The sequence below is a fragment of the Camelus ferus genome, chromosome 7, assembly GCF_009834535.1.
Source record: "Camelus ferus isolate YT-003-E chromosome 7, BCGSAC_Cfer_1.0, whole genome shotgun sequence".
NCBI lineage: Eukaryota > Metazoa > Chordata > Mammalia > Artiodactyla > Camelidae > Camelus > Camelus ferus.
Window position 1 is genome coordinate 19506121 of NC_045702.1, and position 25832 is coordinate 19531952.

At 49.9% G+C, this 25832-nt stretch overlaps 1 protein-coding gene and 1 long non-coding RNA gene across 2 annotated transcripts in view; one reads left to right on the forward strand and one right to left on the reverse strand.

The window, feature by feature from the left end:
- LOC116664846 lies at positions 1 to 4527 on the reverse strand. The gene is made up of 3 exons (XR_004321330.1): positions 3910 to 4527; positions 3213 to 3368; positions 1 to 1399 (listed from the first exon to the last, which is right to left on the reverse strand). It is a non-coding gene; the product is annotated as an uncharacterized LOC116664846 (long non-coding RNA).
- Positions 4521 to 25832, forward strand: part of LOC102509298 (rho guanine nucleotide exchange factor 5) — a 24338-nt gene continuing 3026 nt past the window's right edge. Inside the window, 19 exon segments of the mRNA XM_032483561.1 lie at positions 4521 to 4667; positions 11097 to 12050; positions 12052 to 12269; positions 12271 to 13144; positions 13146 to 13352; positions 13354 to 14200; positions 14755 to 14812; positions 15226 to 15290; positions 15490 to 15722; positions 15724 to 15744; positions 20051 to 20211; positions 20742 to 20894; positions 21199 to 21328; positions 21601 to 21675; positions 22114 to 22203; positions 23327 to 23484; positions 24090 to 24117; positions 24119 to 24252; positions 25556 to 25626. Of these exon segments, the coding sequence (XP_032339452.1) occupies positions 11109 to 12050; positions 12052 to 12269; positions 12271 to 13144; positions 13146 to 13352; positions 13354 to 14200; positions 14755 to 14812; positions 15226 to 15290; positions 15490 to 15722; positions 15724 to 15744; positions 20051 to 20211; positions 20742 to 20894; positions 21199 to 21328; positions 21601 to 21675; positions 22114 to 22203; positions 23327 to 23484; positions 24090 to 24117; positions 24119 to 24252; positions 25556 to 25626 (4465 nt within the window). The 5' untranslated portion in view covers positions 4521 to 4667; positions 11097 to 11108.

Sequence of the window (25832 nt, forward strand, 5' to 3'; positions counted from 1 at the left end):
TTTTGGGGATACTTGTTGAAATGTTTTTATTGAAAGAAGGTAGGATAAAAGATGTTTTAAAACCACTGCTGTTGATCATGTCGATCAGAGGGTCCCCGTGATCATGAGGCATCCAAATTAGCAAGGAGCCTTTTCCAGGAGTTCTGCTTGACCCCCTACGCCATGAAAACTCCACAGGCTTAGGGCAAATTCATAAAACTCATTAGGTGATTATGATTAAAAAAAAAAAAAAAACTTCTAGTAAAGAACTACCACTTTTATATCAAGGGTCCCAAATCTGGCCTCATCATCATCACATGGGACACTTAAACAAGCAGCAAGCAAACAAACAAAAAATCTTCCCTGAATGTTTTGCTGATTGGCCAGGTTTGGGAACCACTGCAATAGAGCCAGGACTCCACTGAATGGACTTCATTGGTTTTAGTCTCTTTGCAAACAGGGATCATCCCCATCTCCATCCCCATCCTTATCTTCCAAGATTTTGGGGTGGGAGAACTTCTGAAACATCCCAAAACCAGACACTCCAAAAAAGTGACACCATATGAACAGGAACTGCTGACTGCCAGACAGGTTAGGCTTCTGCTGTCACTTTACAGCGGCTGGCACCCTACCCTGGCAGTAACCATTGGGTGGAAAGATGTGGTCATTCTTAGACATTATTTCCCAGACATTTTGGAGATAATTAATTGAATATGATACAGAGGCATGTGTACTTTCCTCTGATATATGCACCCAAGCTAAGAACATACCCATAGGAGAAATTTCAAGAACTATGAGCTTCTAGACACCTGGGGGTAGTGGGAAAGCCAGGGAGGCAGGCAGATCACAAAGGAGGCTATACGTGCTACTGAGTTAGGGCTCTGTACTTCCAGAGTTGGGGCTCCTTAAAGGATTTTGTTCAGTTTGAATGAGGGTAATTGACAAATTCTATATATTCAAGGTGTACAACTTGGTGTTTCAATATATACATACATTATGAAATGATCACCACAATCAAGCTAACAGCCATCACCTTACATAGTTGCCAGTTCTTTTTCCCTTTTCTTCTCTGGCATGTCTTTACCACACTTCATGTCAAGCACACCGTTTGTTCTTCCCTGAACAGAGTGTGCTCGTGCTTCCATGTTTGCATATGCCATTCCCGCTGTTGGCATGCCTTGCCTCCGTCCTCCTCTCCACCGCGGAGCAGAGTGCCTGTTTACACAAGTCAACTCAAACATCACCTTATCCAATAAGCCTTCTCTTGGTCCCCAGGCATGCTCTCCCTTCCATGCTTGCATCCCACTCTGTGCTGGTCTCAGCTTAATACGCATCACACTCTGCTGTCACTGCTTGCTCGTCCTTCAGTCAGACTGAGGGCTGCTTAGGAGCAGAGACTCGGCCTTTGCATATGTGGTTTCTAAAAATGCACATTAAGTAAATGAATTTTAAGAAGAATGAGGCATTACTCTTTATACTTTGAACATCATTATATTTAGGCTAGTGCCCATCTGCAAAGGTTGAGAGAAGAAATAAAGGGAAACCAAGGAAAGAAACAAAGGGAAACCAAGGATCCAAAAGAAAAATATGTTCATCGGAATGGAACTGGATAGTTAAGAACCACACTGGCCAATCCCCAGGGTGGATTTAAAGGAGAAAGATGGAGAGACCATGTTCAACCAAGTTAAGAAAAGAATTGAGTTCAAAATCAGTTCCAAAAGGTTCAAAGGTGGGCCACAGAATCAGGGAAAAAGCAGGATCAGAAAGGCCAGGGCAGTATTCAGAAACTAGCACTGGACCAGCTGAGGGTCAGGGTTCACCAAGTGGGAGGGCCACACAGCCAGTAACATGGGATGGTGGCCCCAGGAGCACATCTGGTTGGGGCAGTGACAGCCCAGGGAGAACTCCAATGAGTTCCTGCTTCAAAAAAGGTCACTGTAATCCCTTAGGTCCCAATCCCTTGACTACACAGGACAGTTCTCTGTCCTTCCCCCACCATGGCTGGATCTCAAAGGCACTGTCTCCGATTAAAATGTCCCCCCCAAACCAGAACATTTTATTTTTCCCCCATCGAATGTAGCTCTCACTTTAAAATAACTTTACTTTGGATCGATTTACCTTTCCCAGCTCTTATCACCTTGTTATTGTAAATTTATTCATTCATCATGTCTAACTGTCAGGCACTATTAGGGAAGGAAACCAACCCGGACCGGTCACCTTCTACCCGTGTCCTGAGATGAGCCTGTAGATTACCTGACAATCACCCCAACAACCCAGTGCAGCAGCTGTGATTAAATATTATCATCGCCATTTAAGACAGTAGGGAAATGAAGCATAGAAAGATTAAGGTGAAGCACAGGAAGGTGAATGTGCCGAACCTGTGCACTCAGTATGTGGAGAGGGCGGGATCCAGATGCACTCCTGCCTGAATCTAAAACCCACCCTCTTTTTACTGTACTGTTCCTTTTCCTCTCTGGGCCTTTGTAGAGGAAATCGAGGCCCAAATGAAATAATCAGGATGTTGGGATAGGGTGTCTGGCTGGATTAAGAAGCCCATTCACCAAGAGCAAGCATCAAGAAAGGGTAAAGAAGCTAAGAAAGAGAACCCTAGTTGGCAAGGGGAAGGGAAGAGGAGCCTGGGGTGCTGGATCGGTCCCCACGTGCAAATCCTCTGCAGACGGGTGTGCCCTGTGGAAAGGATCAACTCCCCAGTTGGTGAGTTTTAACTTCCCTCCATCTCACTAGTAGGTGAAAATTCAGGGCAAGCTCGTATGCCTAACTCTCAATGACCCAAAGGTCACTGAATCAAGGGTGGTGAATTAAAAAAACAAAAACGCTGATAGGTTAGAGCTGGCAGAACAAAGGGAGGTCAAATCTATGAGACTTGACATTCAGAGGGAATAAAGGGCTACAGAGTTGCTGAGGGAGAACCTAGAGAAGCCAGAGTGGAGCAGAACAAACAGCCAGGCTGCTTTAGAAGGCAGCTCTGGAGACTTGGAGCGTACCGCCCACTCCCAGGAGGCAGTGTGGAACAGAGCAGGGATCAGCAACTTCTGCCCAAGGATCAGAAGTTTACTAACTTTGCTCACCCATTAGAAACTGAATTTTCTCTCCCAACCAAGAAATGACAGTTCTAGCTGGAACTCTCTGACTTAGTGCACCCATCCGCCCCCCAACCCCATTCTCCTCCTCTTGCTGAGCTCATGGTCTGTGCAAGGCCTGCCCTTACATACCTGAACTCTGAGGAGTCCTGGTTTTCCCCATGGCTTCCTACATCCTACTCGGCACCTTGGAGTAGGCTGAAGGCTCCTGGACCGTTTAGGGCTTAGCCCCTCAGAATAACACCGTCAAAGTAGCACATTCTTTGAACATAGAGATGCTTCAGGACTCTATTGGAAAAGAAACCATTCTGCTTTAATGTTTGTCTATCCTAAAGCCCCCTTCCAAGCACTGGTAGGCCCGGTCAGCTGGGATCAGTGCAGCAGCCGATGGGCACAGTAAGAAATGAGCACAGTAATCCGGAAATGGTCTAACTGAGTAGATGTTTGGGATTATAGATCATGGCATTCCCAAGAACAAAACAGGCAGAAAACCCATTAAGATTCCACTTGATTGATTTCACTACGGAAACCCCCGGAGTAATGAGTGAGGTGGTGGGGGCTGATGTAACTGAAATGAACATACCACAAATCTCTGTCCCCCATGAGAGGGATTCTTGTGTGTGTGTGTGTGTGTGTGTGTGTGTCTGCACTGTAGAACATTTTGGCATTCTCTGACGTCTATGGAGAGTCATGAAGATAGACCCACTCAGCCTTGGCCTCAGAGGCCAAGAGAAAACAAGGTTTCCCTGAAAAAAAAAAAAAAATCGGAAAAAAAAAAATATAGGCATGAGAAAACCCACAGGCCTGAGACATAGGCTTAGATACTTACACACACATGTTCCTGGGAAGAAAGCAGACGGCACCACCCTGCCAGACGTGAACTCACCATACACGGAGGAAAGACGTGCTCATGCTGCTTCAGGGATGCGCGTTCCCAGGCAGAAGACATGGCCTCCCAGAGAGTCGAAGGAGACAAAGCGGAGAGACAGGGGAGCACGGGACAGGCGAGAGGGAGAAAGAGGTGGAGAGAGCAGGGGACACCCTTCCTGATACAGGGAGAGGCGGGTAGACTTCAAGGAAGGGCAATTAACATTGTGACCTGAAGATAAAGATGCAAAGACGGACGAACACAGACACTCAGACGTTCAGGGACGCGGACTGGCCGGGAGGAAAACAGCAGCGGCTCAGGTAGTGACCTGAAGAACCACCGGGGCGGAGGAACGCCCAGGCAAGAATCGGAGACCTAGGCGGGCCCAGGAGGGCGTCCCGCGCCCTCGGCGCGCCCCGTCGGCCGCGGCCCGGGTGCGCCCGGCCCCGCGCCCCGCTCCGCGCCCGGGCTCCCCTCCCGGCCCGGCCGGCACTTCCCAGCTCTGACGCGGGAGCTCCCTTCACGCCAATGAGGCTCCGGCGCCGACGGGCCCTGGCCCTCCCCCAGGAAGGTGTGTCCCTGGTTTCCTCACCTGAAACTTCCGAGGAGAACCAGATCCCTCCCTCCCGGCCGGGCGGGGCGGCCGGGGCCTGCGCCGGGGCCTGCGCCGGGGGCCCGGAGGGGACTCTTGGGTCCGGACAGCATGTGACACTGGCCAGGTGGGTGCCCTCCGCCCGCGCGGCCCCCCGCCCCGCCCCGGGCCGGCGGCCGGAGAGCCCCGGCGGAGGTCAGGGCGGGGCGGGAAGCACCGGGATCGAGGCCTTCACCTTGGGACCTGCCCCAGCTGGGTGCCGGGCGCGGGCTCCGGAAAGCGCGGCGAGGGCGGGAGCTGGGCAGAGAGGCCGGGTTCGGGGCGTGGGACCGAGTCCCCCCCTGGGCTGGGAGAGGAGGGAAGCTGGAGCAAATGCTCTCCCCTGGAAAAATTTGCTTCCGGCCTGGTCCCGCCTTGGAAATGGGCACCCCGCCCCTGGATGTGCCCCGGGCCGGTGATCAGGGCTCTTTCTTCAAAGTCTAGGCCCTGGGGAAAGCCAACCTCTACAATAAGGAGTAACTGAGAGGCCCTTTGTGGACGGACTCCCTACCTGGAGATGTTTTGTTGGCTCCTTTTTCTTCACCAGGCCTGGGCCTTCCTTCATTTATCTTCCTTTGGATTCGCATACCGTGTTTGTCTAAGTACGCGGCTCTTCTCTGTTAGCCAAGGTGCTTTAACCTGTAACAAAAAAGACTCCTGCCCTGCCCCCACCCTGTTTCCCTACACCTGGGGAGTCCTTCCAAAGCTTCCTGGTGATCACAACAGGGCATTCAGAACTTTGGGGAGAAGGGAGCGCTTCAGAGCTGGGGGGGGGGGTGGTTGTAGGACACCCCCCTGGGAGCTCTGGTAGCTGGCATCATCTACACTGCCCTCAGCAGCGAGTTTGTCCTAGGAGAGCCCATCCTGGAGCCACCTGGTCCTCAGGTCTCAGCCCTGCTCCCCTTCCTGGATCTTGGATTCCCAAGACTGATTTGCCCTCTTGTCTCCCTAGAAGTGAACTCTGGCCAGGACGCTTGTCAGACTGAGGGGAAAAGGTGTGTCCAACAGACAAGGGAGAGAGGGCGACTTTCTTCTCTAGCTTCTTACCTTCTGCTACCCCCGCCCTCCCCTGCATTCCAGGGTCTTGCATCCTTGGCTGTTTCAGGAATCGCAGCTCCTGGCTAGAGAGCTCCCAGTGGTGGCCCCTTGCTCCGACTTCCTGCTCCAGCCACACCTGGGGTGTGAAGGAGCTCCGGGCCTCGGCCCTGGCAAAATGGGAATTGCTTGTTCACCAATCTGTGGGCCTGAAACTGGAGCCATGGCCATTGAGGGGGCTCTTGGGGTGCTGGGGGGGATGTGGGGTGTCAATTCTGAGCAAGACTGTCCAGCAGGAGGAATGGATGCCATCAGGAGGTGTGTAAAGGAATCCCTCTTACCAGAAGAATATAGTGATTCTACTAATATGGTCAAGAGTCTTCACAGATCCAGGCCCCTAGAGCATGTGGCTGCCCACAGCGTGGTGTGTCTGGGGTTGTCTGTGGCCACAGTGTCTGTGGGATAGACAGGCACATGTCATTCATGGTGTCTGGAGCGGTCATTCACTGTGTGGTGTGGACAAGGAGGTCAGCGTCACTTAAGTGGTGTAGACCCAAACAGATGAGGTATAGCATCTGGTGTAGACAGGGCTGAGTCACTCACCAGGTCTGCAGAGGGAACAGGAGCTGGTCATGTATAGTGTCTACAAGGTGGACCAGAAGAAGGTCACCCTCTGGGTCTACGTTGCAGGTGACACAAACAGGTCACTTCCACTCACATCTGTGTGGACGGCACCAGGGCCATGGATGGGCTTGTGGGGTACATGTACCCACTGCCACTCACCATGGTCTGTGTCCCCATCGGTTCTACCAGGCAGTGGGTGATGTGATATTTTCAGAGGTTAGAGAATAGAAAGAAGTGTTTATTACAGTTTTCACTGGGATGATGGGATGTTCCTAAAATGAGCAGAGCACAGGGCTTAGCAGTTGGTGGTCCAGAAAGCTACTCTTGCTTTGATATCTTTATAGCATCAAGAGCAATAATGTCAAACAGTGAATAGAGGCATCCACCGATCTGGTGATCTTGTTTCTGAAATCAAACTGAGCACATATCTTTCAGTTTGGTGGGTATTTTCCTAAGGTAGAATATAGACGATGCTGTGTAAACGCCGAAGTATTGTAACTTCAAGAGCACATCAGTGGTTTGTGGTGTAAGTCAGAGTGTTGCAAACTGACGCCGCTAAAAAATCCAGGGAGCACGGTCCTCAAAGTACACAAGGCGCTTGACGTTGGTTGGAAGAAGCAGTGTGATGGGGGCCGGGGTGAGGAGGAGGGAAACCTTTAAAGTACAGGTTCACATCTAGTTACTAGAAATGGGCAATAGCTAAGCTACTGGGGCGCCCTAGGGGGATGCTGAGTTCTGTCACACACTGTGTTACTGGGGAGACTCGGAGCTTTGTCTTGATAGAAGTCGCAAGTGGACAAGGTCCACAGATGCAGAAACAACTCTGGTCTGGAGGAAGGCCGGATCACCATGGTGCCATGCTCTGCCTTTGCTGTGCTCAGATAGAAGCGATCGTTCCCCCTCAGTGGGGGAGGCCAGGAGGCGGCTCTGGCATGGGGCAGTGCCAGAAGTCTCTCTCCTGCTGCCTTTATGTGAGTAAAACTACGACTTAACAGATGCCCTCTAGCTTTGTCACCTTCTAGGCTTGGAATGCCTGATTCCAGTAGGATTTCTAGGGCAGAATCAAGTATAGGGAAATGCTGAGCCCATGACCACTGGTGTTTCCAAACGGGTAAAGAGAGTGTTGAAAATAATGTCGATAAGATTTGCAAATATAAACTACTATGTATAAAGTAGATTAAAAAACAAATTTCTTCTGTGTAGCACAGGGAACTATATTAAATACCTTTAGTAACCTGTAATGAAAAAGAATATAAAAATGAATATATGTATGTATATATATATGACTGAAACATTATGCTGTACACCAGAAACTGACACATTGTAAGTGACTATACTTCGATTAAAAAAAAATAGTCACGTGGATGGGGTTGCAGGGGACAGACACTCAGTGTCACTAGCATGGAACTGAAGGTGTTCACCTCGCACGGAACTGAAGGTGTTCACCTCGCACACGCTGTCTGTAGACATAACCTGAATGTAGCAGAAATACGCTTATGTATTTAGAGGCCGCTTGTTTTGAGGACTTGACAGGGTGTCTGGGTGGAGGGCCGGGACAATACACATACCACTGAGGGGTGGCTACAGGTTGAGTGACATGGTCTCCTTAGGCAGGTAGGAGCCAAGTTTCAGAAAGTGTTTACCGTGAGCAAGTATGTTATTTAACGTGCGGTTAGGAGAATAGGGTCACGTCATGGTATCAACCAGAGTGATTATAGTATTTTGTACTTAGGGCTGAATGTAGGGTGCAAATCAGGCACTGTGTCAGTTAACTGGAAAAAGGACGTAAAAGTCCTTCTGCACAGCATGCTTGTGTTAGCTGTGGCCCTCGGCCCCGTACAGACGGTATCTGTGTCTGTGAGGTGGCGGAGAAGTTGTCACACACCACATCGGCAGGGTGGCCGGAGACCTGCCTGTTTGGTTATGTGAGGCTCTCCTGCATAGAACCTGAGAGGGTGGCTCACTGTGTGTGTATGGGGCGGGGGGCGGGGGGGACTTGTGTAAGAGTGCACACCTGTATAATATCCCAGCCAGACAGCAGGCATTTAGGGCGGTGGGCTTCTCCTTGAACACTAAACCAGACAGGAGAGGTGTGAGTCCATGTGCAGCTGTGAGACTATAGGCCCCCAGGGTCTTCTCTGGACGAGTGACCTGCCAGCTTTCTTACAGCCCGACTTCTGGTTGCTTATGATGACTTAACTTCGTTTGAGTTCACCTGTACCATTTGCTTAGGAAACTTGACCAGGTGTCTGAGTTACCTGATCTTCAGTTCCCTCATCCGTAAATTAGGCGAAGTTTTCTGTGTCTCTAAAAGTCCTTCCAGCTCATAGATCCTGTATTTCTCTCTTACACATTTTTCTCGCTCGCTCTCTCTCCAACAGTACTTACAATCCCTAACATTTCTATTACTTTCAGAGTTAACGATGAACTTTATTTTTTGTGTTGTCCTATTTAATCTTTATTAGAACTCTTTGCAAAGGGAGTATATTATCCCCTTTCTAAAACTAAGAAAAAGAATGTTCCAATAAATTACATGATTTCTACAATTGTCTTAAAATCAGCAAGATACAAAAAAGGCAGGACAAAAAGTTGGACAGCCCTCTTTTAAGTCTGTGTTCTTCCTTCCTTCTTTTATTCATGCAATAAATCTTTGTTGAGGGTCAACCAAGCATCAGGCAGAGAGGACTGAGCAGTTAATACAGCAGCACTGATGTCCTCACAAAGCTCATGGTCTGGCCCAGAAAATAGACATGAAATGTGTAACTCCAAGGGCACTTAGTGTGACAGATGAAGTCAAGGGGTCTCCAGGCAGAAGAAGAGGATTCCTGGCAGGGAACAGCACATGTGAAGGCCTACAGGTGATGGAGAGGGAGGTGAACTAAAGGGACCAGAAGCTGATGGGGTGGGGGAGGTTCTGACAGGTGAGGAGGCTGTGGAGAGGAGGGCAGAGGCCAGGGAGCAGAGGGCAGATCCACCATGCTGGATACTTGAGTTTCATCCCAATGGTCATCAGAGGCTCCTGAAGAATTTAAACTAGAAGTGGGGCTTATAGGATCACTCAGGTGCTGGGGAGAGAAGCTGCGTGGAGGCCAGCAGCCAGCTGTGTCCCGATGCAGAGGCCAGGGTAAGAGGGGACAGTAGCATTGCACCAGGCTTTGGAGCGGAGGTGGAGGAAAATGGACAGACTTGAGGGGTATTTAGGAGGTGGGGTTAATAAGACTTGGTGACTGATTAGCTATGGGGAATGCGGGCCAGGACAGGAGCAAGACTTTAATTCCGTAATTGGAAAATGTTTACCGAGCACGTAGAATGGCCAGGCATTGTGCTTGGTATAGACAACTGTTCTTGGTCTCATGACGCTTACCACCTATTGTTGAGATAGATGATAAACCAAAAGACACACCTAATTATATAAAATGTAACTGTATAGTTACTTCCAAGGAGAAGTCAAGTGAACTCAAGCTGGTAAGAGCTACAAAGAGGACGGTAACCTCATTAGAGGACTGGGGAAACTTAAGGGGTTAAATCAGGAAAACGTCATCTCCCAAATAACAAGATAAAGAGTATTTCTAATGTCAAATGAGTGTCCACGGTAGTACCCAGTGCTGACAAGAACCACCAAAATAAGCGTCCATAGAGTCTTGTTTGGAGTTAGCAAGTTGAATACTGCAGGGGAGGTGGGCTGAGTGGTGCCATTGATCCTGGGTTGGAGGTAGATGAGGTGTGAGGGGAGGAAGACAGCAGGTGTGAAAAACTCCGTTTACACATTGGAAAGATGAGAAAGACATGAGCGTGCTTAAATTCTGCTGGGGTGGTTCCAACAGAGAAGGTGAAGGTGTGAGAGAGAGAGAAGCCAGAGCTGAAGGTCCCGGGAAAGCAGGGAGAGGAAGACGGCGCGTGGAGAGGAGGGTGCTCTGCTCCATCAGAGGGGAAGGGTGGGAGGAGTGAAATGTGGGTTGCTCTGAATTGCAAGAAACTGAATCAGTTCCTCTCCATTGGGTTGTAAATTCTTTGCAAAGTAGGAGATGAGATATTCTGCTGGAAGGGAGAGGAGAGGTGGGAAGGTCAAAATTGTGAGAAGGGTTCTCGCTTTGTTGGAGAGAAGGGGCCACTGAGGCGGTGAGGATTTCACAGTTTCGTGGACCTGGTTGAAGTGGGTGGGTAACTATTGTATCTACTATGCTTCTAACCTAAGTCTAGTTATCATTCCACTTTACAGCAGCTGCCTCTTTAATTGCAAAAAAAAAAAAAAAATACTTTTGTTAGTTACCAGCTCTGCTAGACCCTGTAGGAAGTAAGATGAGTGGAATCCAGATGCTGTATAAGGGAGAGGCCACTGTGCTGTGGTCCCCTAGCCGGCAGCCGGAATGGCCAGACCTGTTTTAATCCCATCAGCAGTTTAGGAGGAAGATTCCCCCTCCAGACTCTCTGGGCTGTTAGATCTAGGGCGTGTCACTCACCGAGTCTGGGAGTTATATGGGACTGAGTCACTCTCGGTGTCCAGCGTGTAGACAGGGAGAGACCCTGTGACATAATCCAATCTAGAGGGTAATGACCACTGGGAACCTCAGTCCTCTCTGACAATGGTCTTGTGCTCTAATTGTTGTCTGTCTCCGCCACAAGACTGCAGGCCCCATGCTGAACGCCCCACACTGGACAGGATCACCTGGTAAATGTTGATTAAATGAATAAATCCATGATAAATTTTATAGGTTCTCTGGCTTGTTTTTGGAAGTATACTTTGTCCCAAAGAATGACTATAAATGGAACCAAAGGAGTGCCCCGTTCTTCAGGGTCTGTCCCTCTGACACGTAAAAGCAGAAGAGGTGATAAAGCTTTGTCTCTTCTTCCTCTTTAGGATTCCACCCTCATGGAAGCTGAGGAGCCCCCATGTGGAGCCTTGGCTCCCGTCCCTGCTGGAGCGGAGTTCAGTGTGAGCCCCGCAGCTCCCAGGAGAGGGAGCCAGGCCCCTGCCTTGGAGCTGGAAGCGGAAGAGGGCGAGGGCCCGTCTGATAAGTGGGCACAGGGACACACACTCTTGGAGACCCCGCAGAGAGAGGGGAGGGATGTGAATGACTATGCAGCTGAGGGCATGACCTCCGTCCCCCAGGAGGCCTCTGCAGATGTGGAGAGCAGACAGGAAGACCTGATGGCTGCCGCCTGCGACACTCCAGCAGACCTGGGGGCAGTGCCCCAGAGCCCAGCAGACAGAGACGCAAGGACACCGACTCCTCCAGAGCCCCGGGCCTGCCCCGACCAGGGTGAACGTCTAGACAACGCCCCAATACCCAGTGAACTGGGCAGCAGCGTGGAAGTGGAATCTGGACCAGAACTCACTTCTCTGATACTGGGACCTGGACAAGCGGAAGGGAAGGAGGACACTCACCCAGACACCTCTGCTCAGACAAGCGTCTGGCCGTCCTGGGAAGAGCACCTCGTAGACACCAGGCAGCCGCAGGACCCAGAAAGTGGGGCTGTCAGGCAGGAAAGCCCAGGGGGAGAGGGGCCCAGGTGCCTCCAGGAGGCCGAGGGGCTGGAGGAACGGGGAGGAGAGGACGGGGCACTTCAGGGGGAAGGAGCTTTGGGGGAGGATGTTTGTTCTGATGGGCTTTCAGGGGACCGGGAACAGATGGGACGGCAGGTTAATGGTGCAGATGCAGATCAGAGGCCACAACAGGAGCAGGTTCAAGAGCTTGTGCCGCTTGCAGGACCAGGAGAGAGAGAGGGGCACGACGGGGAGCTGGGTGGTCAGAGCTACGGTGAGTGGGAGGGGAAGGGGCAGGGCCAGAAGGACCCAGAACAAGGGGAACGGAAAGAGGAGGGGGTTGGCGGGGCCAGAAGAGAGTAGCCTGGATGCTCAGTGCGAGGAGAAGCAAAGCTTAGTGGGGAAATCAGTGAAAGTAACTGGAAAGCAAGAGGATCTGGGCGTTCAGGGCAGAGGGATGCCAGTAGAGGGGCAGGAGGAGGAGGTGGGGTCGAGCGAGGAGGAGCCAGGGAGTTGGGGATGGGGACACATGGGAGGGGGTGGGAGAAGAGAAGGGAGCAGAAGGAGTTGAGCACGGTGCTTCTGCACTGGCTCCGGTAGCCCCTGAGGTCTCTTCTCCCTGCGACTTGTCTCCGGATGTCTGTTATCCCACGGGCAGGATTCCTGGGACTCAGACAGAGCCCAGCGCTGAAGAGCTGCCCCCCGTAGCTCCGACTCCTACGCTGGAGCCAATAGGAGGGTCCTGCCAGCCCATTTCTCTACCTAGCTCTTTGCTAGGGGAGTCACCCGGCCAAGAAGCAGCCCAGAACAACCAGCAAGAGGAATCTGAGCCAGGAAAGGAGACGGCATCCAGCCCGGGGGCTGAGGTGGTCCCTGCCAGCGCCTCTGTGACCCCCCCGAGGACACCAGAGTCAGCGCCCTCCAGCCCCTCTGAAGGTGCCCCCGGCACAACTGCCTCGTCATCTGCCGGCCCCCCTGCTGTCTTTCCCAGGAGGGAGCCCTCTGTTGCTGCATCTTTTCCAGAAACCTCCAGGGCCCCTCTCTCAACCGACAGCCCATCTGCCTGCGGGGCTTCGGAGACGCCCCCAGCTGCCCTCCGTGGCTTCCCCTCGCCAGGCCGGGCCAGCCCTCAGGGTCCCCCAGCCAGCCGCTCAGGGCCGGGCCAGCACCTGAGAAGCAACTCCTTTCCGGGTTCCCACGGGACAGACCCAGCTCCGGACCTGGCGGGACTACCACTTTCCTTCTCCCATTCAGAGTTGCCCCTGAGGCCCCCCAGACCTGCCATCTATGGCTCTGTGATCCCCAGGAGGAGCAGGAAAAGCGGAAGGGGCGGCGGCATCGTTCCAGAGTCGGCAAGTTCGTTACTGGCTCAATGGCAGGGCTCTCGGGAATTCACCGCAAGCCCAGAAAGGCCTGGCAGTCCCCCCCGACAGTCAGCAGTGGGGCTCCCCACATCACTCAGCCTCTGTCCCAGGTTCTCCTGCCCACAGCTCTCCCCCACCCCTTGTCTCCAGAGATACGAGGGTCCATGAACCCCCGCCCCCTCCTCCCCCAGAGAAGAGGCTGGTCTACCCATCTATGGTGGAGAGAGACGGCCATCTCCATGCGGTGGCCCCCAAGCTGAAGCTGCTGCAGCCCTCCGCTTCCAGTGGCCCTGGGTCCAGGGCTACATGGCCCCCCTAAAGGCCCACCTCCCCAAGCTCCTGACCCCCTCGTGGCAAGGCAGCATCGGCCTCTGCCCTCCACCCCAGACACTCCCCACCAGAGCCAGACCTCTTTCTCCCCCAGGCAGAGATACAACAAGCCGTTGCCTCCAACTCCTGATTTGCCCCAGCCCCACCATCCTCCTGTTTCTTCTTCAAGCAGCTCAAGGGTCTACAAGCCTCTGCCCCCAGTCCCGATCATGGATCCCTCTGCTGAAGCACCCCCGTTACCCCCAAAGTCCAGGGGCAGGAGTAGGAGCTCTCAGGGAGGACTCATGAACTCAGGGGGTCAAGCCAAGACAAGGCCTGTTTGTCAGGAGTGGACAGTTTCCACTCCCCATTCTGGGGGGCGAACCTCCTGGCCTCCAGCCACGGGCAGAGCCACAGACACTCTGGCTTCCACCAGCAGGAGTAAAAGCGAAGTGTCCCCTGGCATGGCTTTCAGCAATGTGACAACACTTCTAAGTCCCTCTTCCCCCACTAACCCCTGGACTCCAGAGGCCCAGGGACCAGCCTCTGAATCAGGGCTCTCAGAAGAATCTGAAGTCCCTGCCAGAGGATCTTTGAGAAGAATAGCCCCTCAGGAAGGAGCCAATGGCCTGAGGAGGTCGGACCTAGGCCAAGCCAGGCAGCCAGAAAAACCCAGCCATCCCTGTCTGGAGAAGGCGTCCAGCTGGCCCCACAGACGGGACCCCAGCGAGGGGTCCAGCAAGCACAAGGACTGGCACCGGCAAGGCCTGCGCAGAGCTTCCATCCTGCCCGAGGGCCCTGCAGGTGAGTGAGGAGTCAGGACCACTCACTCGTGTCAGCCCAGGCTCTTCCCAGCTCTGACCACCTCACCCCTCCTCTGTCCCCCAGGTGCCTACTGGCCTCCCTGTGGGCTTCACTCAGCCGCATACCCAACCCCAACGCGGAGGAACGTCCTTGAGAGCCTGTCTGAGTTCATGGCCATGCTCTTCTCCTTCCCTTCTACCTCCGTCGGTCGCCCAGCCATGGTGTTCTTTCGTTGCACATCTCTCTCTCCCAAGGTTACTCTGGAGCGCCCCCCATCCCACTTTCCAGTTACAAACAGCTGCTTGATGTCCTTCCAGTCACAGAGAAGGCATCTACTTGTTCAGCTCACCTTCTGAAACAGGGAAGAGGACACACCGGGTACTAATGTGCTCAAATGCTTCCTACTTTGGCACTCCCCGCTCTCACAGATTCCCGGCTGAACCATTTTTACCCCTCCCCGGATGCCTTCATCTCCCACTCCAGGTCTTCCCTTCTTTGGTTCTCTCTGAATGTCCCTCTGAAATCGCAGTGACTTTGCCCATCTCCATTTGCAGACACAAGAAGTCCAGCCATGGAAAAATCCCTTGGCCTTTCAGATGCCATTGTTTTCCGGTGAGTGACACTCTCCTGACAGATACAGCTGTGCTCTCTTTTCTCGGGATACTGAGATTTTCGTTAGTGGGCAAAGGTTCTGGGACCCTGTCTCTTCCAGCGGCAGGGAGGGGAAGAGACAGACACCAGGATTTCAGGGGAGACAGAGCTTTTATTACCTGATTCTGTCAGCTGGGTCTCTAAATCCTGTCCCTCTAGGCGCTTTGTCCATGACCTAACCCCCCTGTGAAAGTTCAGCATGACATCCAAAATAGCTTCGAGCTGCCCTGAAGTGAGTCAGGCTGCCGCTGGCCTCTCTGGGTGTTTGGCCCTGACATTCCAGCATGCGTCCCAGAGGTCAGAGCCTGTCTGAACCTACAGTCACCTGGGCTTCTCCACGTCTGATGGCCAGCAAGCGCTTTTTCACTCCACAGAGAGAAAAAGCCAAAGGAGGTGACGGGAGGCTTTTCAAGACGCTGCTCCAAGCTCATCAACTCCTGTGAGTACCTTGAAACAGAAACGTAGACCTGCCCAAGACCGGAGAGGGGCCCCTGGCTGCCAGCAGCGGGGTGGTGGTATCTGCAGGGAGAGGAGGTGCCAGGAGAGCCAGAAGCGGCTTGGTGGCTTCTGTCTGTTTCTGTGCCTCCACTCCCATCTCCCTAATTCTCTCCCTCCCCCATGCCTCTTCGACCCTGTAGCTCAGCTGCTCTACCAGGAGTACAGTGATGTGTTTCTGAACAAGGAGATTCAGAGCCAGCAGCGGCTGGACAGCCTGACAGAGACACCTGGGCTTGTCTCCCCCCGGCAGCCCCGGAAGTCCCTGGTCCCCTCGGAGTCCTACCTGCAACGTCTCTCCATGGCCTCCAGTGGCTCCCTCTGGCAGGAAATCCCGGCGGTGCGCAATAGCGCTGTGCTGCTCTCCATGACCCACTGAGGACCAAAAACTCCAGGAGGTACCCGCAGGGCTGGGTGGGGGCAGGGGAAGGGGAGACAGGAGGGAAGTGCTCTCATCCGTATCTCCTACTCACCGCCATCACCAAGAGCGGGCTGTCCCCACCATGGACCCACAGACTCACCACACACGTGCACACCGCCACAATGGGTCATCCTCACACTGATGGGTTTGAATTGCTTCCCAGGTGTCTCCACTATCTCTTCTACCCACCTCCTCGTGCCATTTACTCCTGTTAGTTTGGGCTCATACAAAGAGACCATGCCTCTGAATTTGTTGGGCGGAGTGTGGAGTTAATGTAGTTAGTCTAGTTTCAGGCTAGACTAAAATTTCCCTCTTCAACCAGGGTTTCAGTCTACACTAAAGTTTTCCTTTCCAACCAAGACACATGCAGGAGCTTTTTGGTGGGTCCCTTGAAGAGTGCCCCCTGCGGCTGTCCGTTGGTCTCATAGAAGCTTTTGAATGAACATCAGTCTCTGCTTGGTCCTCGCTCCCAATAGCAAGATTGTGGTAAAGGCCACTGGTCTGATGTTAAGTTACTACCATTAATATGTTTTACATGGAGAGCTTATCTTAATAATCAATCTAAAATATGGGTTAAAACATTTCTTCCTCGAAAGACAATATGGCACAATGGAAAAGCTTTATGAAACAATGTTTAAGTGTTTAGGTTCTGGCGTAAATGACCTGGATGGGAAGCAGACTTTAATATCTGCTAGCTATTTAACTTTGGCCATGATCTTTCTAAGTTTTATTTCCTCACTTGTAAAATTGGGTTGCAAAGAATTATTGAGAGAATCGCACAAAGATAAGTTCCCAGTACATAGTAATCAATCCAAAAATGTTGACCACTTTTTTAATTGAAGTATAATTAACTTACAATATTATATTAGTTTCAGGTGTACAATATAGTGGTTCAATATTTTTATAGATTATTCTTCATTTAAAGTTATTTCAAAATAGTGGCTATATTCCCCTATGCTTTGCAATATATCCTTGTTGCTTATTTACTTTATACATAGTAGTTTGTATCTCTTAATCCCATAACCCTATCTTGCCCCTCCGCCCTTCCCTCTCCCCACTGATAACGCTGGTTTGTTCTCTATATCTATGAATATGTTTCTGTTTTATGATGTACCTTCCTTTATTTTATTTTTTAGATTCCACATGTAAGTGACAACAGAGTATTTGTCTTTATCTGTATGATTTATTTCACTAAGCATAATACTCTCTAGGTCCATCCATGTTGTTGGAAATGGCAGTATTTCATTTTTTATGGCTGAATAATATTTCATTGTGTGTGTGTGTGTGTGTGTGTGTATATGTATGTGTATATACACATATATATACACACATGTATGTATCTATATATACCACATCTTCTTTATCCATTTATCTGTTGATGGACACTTAGGTTGTTTCCATATCTTGGCTCTTGTAAATAATGCTGGTATGAACATTGAGGTGCATGTATCTTTTCAAATTAGGGTTTTCTTTTTCTTCAATATATGTACCCTGGAATGGAATTCCTGAATCATATGGTAGTTCTGGTTTTAGTTTTTTGAGGAATCTCCATACTCTTTTCCAGAGTGGCTGCACTAATTTAGAATCCCACCAACAGTGTACTAGGGTTCTCTTTTCTCCACATCCTCACCCATATTTGTTATTTTTAGACTTTTTGGTGATAGCCATTTTGAGAGGTGTGAGATGATATCTTATTGTAGTTTTGATTTCCATTTCTCTGGTGATTAGCAAAGTTGAACATTTTTTCATGTGCCTGTTGGCCATTTGTATATATTCTTTGGAAAAGCATCTATTCATGCCTTCTGTCCATTTTTTAATCAAGTTGTTTACGTTTTTGATGTTGAGTTGAATGTTTATGTACTTTGGATATTAACCCTTTATGGGTCATATCATTTGCAAATGTTTTCTCTCATTTAATAGGTTATCTCTTTGTTTGTTGATGGTTTCCTTTGCTATGCAAAAGTTTTTAGGTTTAATTAGGCCCCATTTGTTTATTTTTGCTTTTATTTTGCCTTAGGAGAAGATCCAAAGAAATACTGTTATGATTTATGTCAAAGAATGTTCTGCCTATGTTCTCTTCTAGGATTTTTCTGGTTTCTGGTCTTACATTTAGGTCTTTAATTCATTTCGAGTTGATATTTAATGCAATCCCTATCAAAATACCCTGTGACATTTTTCACAGAACTAGAACAAATAATTCTAAAATTTATGCAGAACCACAAAAGACCCCAGATTGCCGAAGGAATCTTGAGAAAAAAGAACATAGCTGGAGGTATCATGCTCCCTGACTTTAGACTACAGTACAAAGTTATAGTAATCAAAGCAGCATGGTACTAGCACAAAAACAGACACATAGATCAGTGGAACAGAATAGAGAGCCCAGAAATAAACCCACTTATGACCCATTAATCTGTGACGAAGGAGGCAAGAATATGCAATGAAGAAAAGACAGTCTTTTCAGTAAATGGTGCTGGGAAAGCTGGACAGCCCCCTGGGAAACAACGAGACTACACTTCCTCACACCACATGCAAAAGGTTTACTACTTTAATTTCAAGCCTGGCTGACCTGGATTTGAATCTTGGCTTCTAGCCGTGTAACCATTTACTAGCTGTGTAGCCTTAAACAAGGTGTGTAACTTCACTGAACCTCAGTTTCCTTATCTAAAAGTCAAGGGTAATATGCCTACCACTGAGGGTTGCTGTTGAGTTTAAATGAAATAGCACATATCTAGCTTTTAGTATAGTGTCTAGTTACATAGTTTGATACATATTGGTTCCATACATCCCCCCCCCCTCTTTCAGGAGTAAAATTTTGGCCAAAAGAATTTATGGATAAACCATGCTTTTACTAAACCAAAAACAGAGGTATAACTTTTTAGGTTCTTTGAAACTCAGACTTGCAGGCTTTGTGCTGACCTCAACTCTTAAAGCACATGTAGATATTTAGAAAATCACTAATCTGCTTATATTTATGGAGCAAACAATGGGCAGATGATATGAACCCTGGCTCTCTTTCACCAACTGCAGAGTACTAGGAAGTCCACCAGGGCTCCTGGGCCAGCCCTGGTCTCACATTTCTGAGAAGGCAAGTCTCTGTGCTTATATACATAGATTTCTTTTCTAAAATAGCACTTGTGGGCAAAAGTGCTTCCACTGACTCCATTTCTTTGGACCATCACAACATCTTTGTGAGGGGGGAGGTCACTATAACTACACAGACAGGAAAACCGAGGTTCAGAGAGGTTAAATGAGCCTCCCAAAGTCACACAGTCAGCGAATGTTAGAGCCAGGACACAAATGAACCTTTAGTGTCCTGGCTCAGTGTTGCTGTATGAGAGCATCACCCAGCCAGCGTCATCAGTTATCCAAGTCATCACCAAGATGTGTGCGTTTGTGTTCTTTTTCTTTTCTGTCCACTCGTCTGTCTGGAAGCTGCATGCTTGGATGAAGAACATGACCGGCCCAGCTAGAGAACAGGGTTGTGGGTCATTACACCTCCAAGTAATTGGGCTATTTCTATTAAACCACAATTGCACCATCTCCTTCTCAAATAGCCTGCTTCCTTCTGTTTCTCCCCATACCCCAAATTACCTTCATCCCCTAAATCTGTTCATTTTTCCAAGTTCTCTGGTTCAGTAAGGAACTCCATCATCCACTCAGTTACCAAGCTCAGGAGGCGTTAGCTGTGACTCTTCCAGCTCTCCAAATCTCCCTCCTACATAATTATGAAATTGGCTTACCTCTCTTCACTTCCTTGGCTAATTAGGCCTTCATCTCACATCTGGAATCACTGTCACAGTTTCCTAATATGACTGCCTTGCTCCTTCAAATCTTTTCTCCATACTGTGCTCAGAAATATCTTTATAAAAAACAAATTAGATCAAGTCATTCCCCTACAGACAGCCTCTTTTTGCTTTCCCATTGTCTTCAGTCTAAACTGTTTCACCTAGTTTACATAACCCTCCAGACCTCCTTTCTGTTGGCCTCCTCAGCTTGGCCCCCTGCCTGCTTAGGACACTTGGTTCCCAGGATACTCAATTTATTTGAGTTTCTTGAGAGCATCTTTTTCTCTTCTACCTTTGAAGGCTCACACATATTTTCCCCTCATTTTCAAACGTTCTTTCCCTCTCCCCCGGTATCAGGCTAGGTTCTGATGTAACTGTGAGCTAGAAAAAGATTCATCTTGCTCACCGCTCTGCCCCTAAAACATTGCACAGTAGCTAGCATATGCCAAGGATTCAATAAATGTGTTTAATTAGTCTTCCCCCTCCCTAACCTCCCAGGCCAAATTCGAGCTGATTGTGTCGGAGGCCTCATACCTGCGCAGTCTACATATTGCTGTGGATCACTTCCAACATTCAGAGCAGCTCCGGGCCATCCTTTCGAACCAGGATCATCAGTGGCTCTTCTCACGTTTACAGGATGTGCGTGACGTCAGCACCATGTGAGCTTCCCCTTCTCCCGAATACCACTCACTCACCCTCACTGTCTTTAGCCTGTAAACCTTTCTTTGTTGTTTTTTCTCCTTTTTCAGAATCCTCTCCTTGCTCCCTCCATGACTTCCAGTGGCTGTAGGGATAGAAAGAGCAGAGAGGGGAGAAGATGTGTGGGTGGATGGGTCTATTAATGGATAAATGAGTGAGAAATGCCTCCAGTGTTGCGGTTTTGGGTGTACTGTGGGCATGCACTGCATTAGAGACGAGATGGGAAACATCTAAACATCAGAAAACCAGAACAGGATCAAAAGAAGGACAAGAAATGGAATCTTAGGACCAGAGAGTTCGATCAGGGGCCAACCGGGGACAGCCTTGGAGAGAACTCTAGTGCAGAGCAAGGGCGACAGAGCTAAGGACAGTCAATAGACGTTATTGACTAAGGGAGAGAAGAAGTTAAAAGCTCAAAGTATGGCAGGGGTCAGCCGACTCCTCCCTCGATACCCACAAGTCTCACAAGACATGTTTGAATTCTGTACAGGTTCCTTTCAGACCTGGAAGAGAACTTTGAGAACAACATCTTCACCTTCCAAGTGTGCGATGTGGTCCTGAACCATGCTCCCAACTTCCGCCGGGTCTACCTGCCTTATGTCACCAACCAGACCTACCAGGAACGCACCTTCCAAACTCTACTGTGAGACCTGATTCCCTTTGAGTCCCTATGTGGGCCCTGCAATAACCTTGCAACAAACCCGCAATCCCCAACCCAGAGTCCTCCCCCGAGAGCACTTGTTCTTGTCCCTGCCCCATGATCTCAAGCCCCACCCAGCTTCCAGATCAGGTGCCCTCGGCCATCACATCTGGGACCCCTGTCATTGGACCCACCGTTCTTTCCCAACCTACAGACATTTTCCACCAGGCCTCCACTCCCCATGGCTTCACTGTGCCCCCCAGTCCTCCCCATCTCCCTCCTCACCTGAGGCTCGCTGCTCACGCAGGAACAGCAACAGCAGTTTCCGAGAGGTCCTGGAGAAGCTGGAGAGTGACCCTGTCTGCCAGCGCCTTTCCCTCAAGTCCTTTCTGATTCTGCCCTTCCAGCGCATCACCCGTCTCAAACTGCTGCTCCAGGTATGCGGATCCCACCTCAGTCCTCTCCGCTTAATTCAAAGGGGCGGTCTTGGGTAGCCCCAAAGGAAAGGGGACCATCCATTTTTCTGCCACTCTTCCACACCCTGTGGACAATGTGAGCAGTCTCCCCACTGCCCACACCCTTCTTTCTCAGAAATATTTGCTGCTAAAATTTTGTTCCTAGACTTCTCCATTAACTCGCCCCCAATCACCTCTTCCTGTTTCCCCATCCCTTCCTTCCATCTGGCTCCTGCCTACGGTGTGTTCTGTAGAACATTCTGAAGAGAACACAGCCTGGCTCCTCAGAGGAAGCGGAGGCCACGAAGGCACACCACGCCCTGGAGGAGGTAGGCAGCCACCACCCCTACTCTGATCCCCTGGTTGTCCTTCACAGAGAACTTGTCCCCCGCCTAGGCCTATGACTCCAGAAAGTGCAGGCCCCACTCATGCTCATCTACCTCACAGCACTCAGCAAACCGCCAAATTCACACATCCCACAGCCTCCACTCCCACACTAAGGACACTCCACACCAAGGGACTGTGCGCTCCCTGCCATGGTCCCCAGATTAAATCTTACTTTCGCGCAGCCCAGAAATGTTCTATCAGGTCATGCAAAATATACCACAGTCCTAGAACTTCAGCGTCTTGCTGTCTCCGCTCAATCCCAGGCTGGTAGAAAAGACAAGAGGCTGTCACGACCAGCTCCCAGATTTCTTGCAGGGGACTCAAAGCCCAAGCCTCTAACCCTGTCCTGCTCCTCTCTCCTCTCCCTGCTGAACACTCAGCTGATCCGAGACTGCAATAGCAATGTCCAGAGAATGCGGCGCACAGAGGAGCTCATCTACCTGAGCCAGAAGATTGAGTTTGAGTGCAAAGTAAGTTGGCCCCAAGGGCCCCACCCTGCCCGGGATGCTCTTTAGCAAATCCCACAGGTCACCCTCTAACACAGAACCTTCCTGCTCGCAGTCTCCCAGTCTCTAACCTCATTTCTGCACACGTTCTGTTCTGCCCTGTATCTGGAGACCTCACTGCCTACTTCAGTATCCATGATTTGCTGTTAAGTGAAAAAGGAACATGGGCACATATCTTACCTTTGATGAAAAAGTAGGAAGATACAAATCTGTATATATATATTTGTTTATGTATCCATAAAGAAACTGTGGAAAGATACATAGAAATGAAGGACAGTGTCTACCTGAGGGAGAGAGTGTGCGTTTGGGAACTGGGCAGATGGGAGAACTTATCAAATGTAAGCCTTTATAAAGATGTATTTTTGGTGCTTGATCCATTGATTATTTTATCCTGTCTCCTCCTCATCTAACCAAAGCAATATAAAATTGAATCTAAATATAGAATGAAAATCTCTAATCCAAATACAAATTTAAAGTAGTCATTGTGCACCTCGACTTCAGCCCAGAGCAGAAACCACCCATCTCCCTAGAAGAGAGGGAAATCCCCTACCTACATATTGATCGTAGCTCAGTGCCTTACCTTTACCCAAACCCCAGCTCCAGGCAGACCCCACTTCCTTCTCCTTATTCTCATCCCCACAGCTGATTCCGACTGCTCCTCTCATGTCTCTGATTATAATCAAAGAAAGAACAGGTTTCAGAGCTGCCTTAAACTTTCAGCTTCTAAAAGAGGCATCGTACTGTTCTTTGCTTTGTTCCCACGTGCCCCAGTTGGGTTCTTCCATCTCTTCTTCAGTTCAGGCTTCGAGGGCTGAGCTTTCTCATGTAGTCACTCTCCTGGGTTGGACCACGTTGGAACCACCTTCCAATGCCTGAGCTGTGGACGTGGGAGCCACGCAACAGCAGACGCCAGTAGTTCGTCGGCTCAGAGAGAAGCCAGGTTTAAGTGGGTGGGTTATGCGACAAGGAAGACGTGAAGGAGGTGGCTGCCAGTGGTGGGACGCAGGAGGAAGAGGCACAGGGAGGAGCGCAGGTCCGCACTCGTCCTGTCTACGACACTGTCTTCTTTCTCTTCCCGACTCTCTAGATATTCCCGCTCATTTCGCAGTCACGCTGGCTGGTGAAGAGTGGAGAGCTGATCGCTCTGGAGTTCAGTATCTCCCCAGGGCTGCGAAGGAAGCTGAACACGCGTCCGGTCCACCTGCATCTCTTCAATGACTGTCTGTTGCTGTCTCGGCCCCGAGAGTCAGTGACTGGGATGGGAGGCCAGAGCATAAGGGGAAATGGGATGGGGCAACAGTGAAGGACTGAAAGGGGCAGAGAAGGCTCATGTTCCTAGAGCGACCTTCTCCACAGCTCACCCATGGAGTCTAGGTCATGACCTAGAGAAGAGGAAAAAGATCTCACCAGATTGTATCAGGAGATCACATGGCAGGACCCGTATGTACCATGTTACAGACACAGCACAAAGTGCAGCAAATGAGCTTGCCGCGTTTTCAGATCGGTCTATTTATGCTTTCTTTGGGCCAGGCTCCGCCAGCCAGCCAAGAGGTACTTAGCCAGTTCCAGATCCTCACTCTTTGGTCCTGAGGAGCTTAGAAACTTTATCTTGGTTCTATTTCTTTAACTCTTGAAAGTAGTGAAGTATCTGTTGCACTAGATACGTAGTTTACATCCCTGGGGACTCATAGCTACCGAGCATCCTAAGAGCAAGTTAATACGAGCTTGTGGTTTTCATGAGAATTTGCAGGCTGCAGATGCTAAGGACAGGGATTTCTGAATTCAAAGACACGAGGGTGCATGAAGTATGACAACTCCAGAATCAGGCTGAAAAGTCTTGTGTTTTGCAGGGGTAGCCGATTCCTGGTGTTCGACCACTGCTCCCTTCTCCTCCATCCGAGTGGAGAAGTGCGAAATGAAGCTACATGGGCCTCACAAAAACCTCTTCCGACTCTTTCTGCGGCACAACGTGCAGGGCACCCGGGCCGAGTTCCTCTTCCGCACGGAGACCCAGTAAGACGGGGCTGAGCAGAGGAGCTGGGGGCAGGGAGGGACGAGAGCCAGGCGAGGAGGCGGGACCAAGGCAGCACATGTGTTCAGAAAACAGCGGCTGCACTGTTTAGTCCATTCTGGACGGGGGGGCATCCGGAGGGAATCCCCAGGACAAAGTCTGTAAGACACCAGAGAGGAGATGGACTGGCATGGAGTAACAAGCCAGAAATTCCTCAGTGCCCAAGGCTGGTGGGCATATGCGTGACTAAGACATGAATAAGAGAAGCACTGAGGTGCCTTTAGTTCCTTTGCTGTCACCTTCCAGCCCAGTCCTCTACTGAGCTGAAATCCACAGTGTTGAGAATGTTGATCTGCTCATCTTTTTAATGACAATAATTATAAAACACATTCACATGTACACACAATGTGAGGAATATTTAAAAGCTAATGCACAGTACCATAGTGAACAGCTGTAGTTATTTTTGCTGTTACGAAAGATAGACAAAAATCTCTTCTTTTTTAAAAAGTTTGATGAGATACCTAATGGTCTGAGGACCATTTTGCAGTTTTGTCCCTTGGAAGACACTTCAGGGTGGGGTCAGTAATGCCTGTCCTCACTTATGGAACAGAGGGGCTGGAACAGGTACAAAATGTCACCCAAGTCATGTCATCAGATCCAGACTCCGGTTCCTTGTTTAGAGCTTTAGCCTTGTTTAGAGTTAGAGCGTCAGCTCTCAGTTACTTCAGCACGTTTGGAAGCAGAGGCTAAGATAAAGCAAAAACCTTCAACTAATTACACAGTTAGGCTTGGATGATATTACATCACAACGACAACAACAACAACAAATAGTAGATGTATCTCCCTGATCCAATTATGATTATGGAATAGTCTTCATCTCTGAGGTATTCGATGGAAGGAAGGTGGGCAGAAGAGTGTCAAGAAGTATGCAAAGTGATGCAGGGGATCGAGACTGAGATGCTCATTATGCTGAGTGCACGTCCTAAAATGGAAAATCTCCATGTGTGTAATTGACAGTTAACTTTATGCCCCGACTTGAAAGAGGAGATGCCATTAAGGGGATAAGCTTGGAAAGAGAAGGGGAAAGATGAAGGATGACGAGACACACGAACATGCAGTTCACGGTCCTGCCAAATTTCCATCCAAGTGGAGTCCCCGTTGACTTCTGTCCTAGACATTATGGAACTAGACAACTTTTTGAACTAGTTAAGTCTTTCCCACAGTCCTTTCCCTTCCTCGTCATTGGTCCTTGTCCTGCACCCCCAGAGCTGCAGCTGAAGCAATGACCCTTCTTTGTTTTCTCAGGAGTGAAAAACTTCGATGGATCTCAGCCTTGGCCATGCCAAGAGAGGAGCTGGACCTTCTGGAGTGTTATGGTGCGTAGAAGTGTATGAGGGAGAGAGAAATGGTGGGGTCAGAAGTCTCCTCTGGGTGCAGGAGTTTAGGAGGCTAGGAAGTAACCTCTGGGAGGCTTCCATTTATTGCTTTGGCTCAGAATTTCAGGTGGAAGGCTGGGTACTGGAGCTTGAACTCCTGAGGTGTATATGCTTAAAGCTGCTCATCACCGTGACAGTGTCTCCTC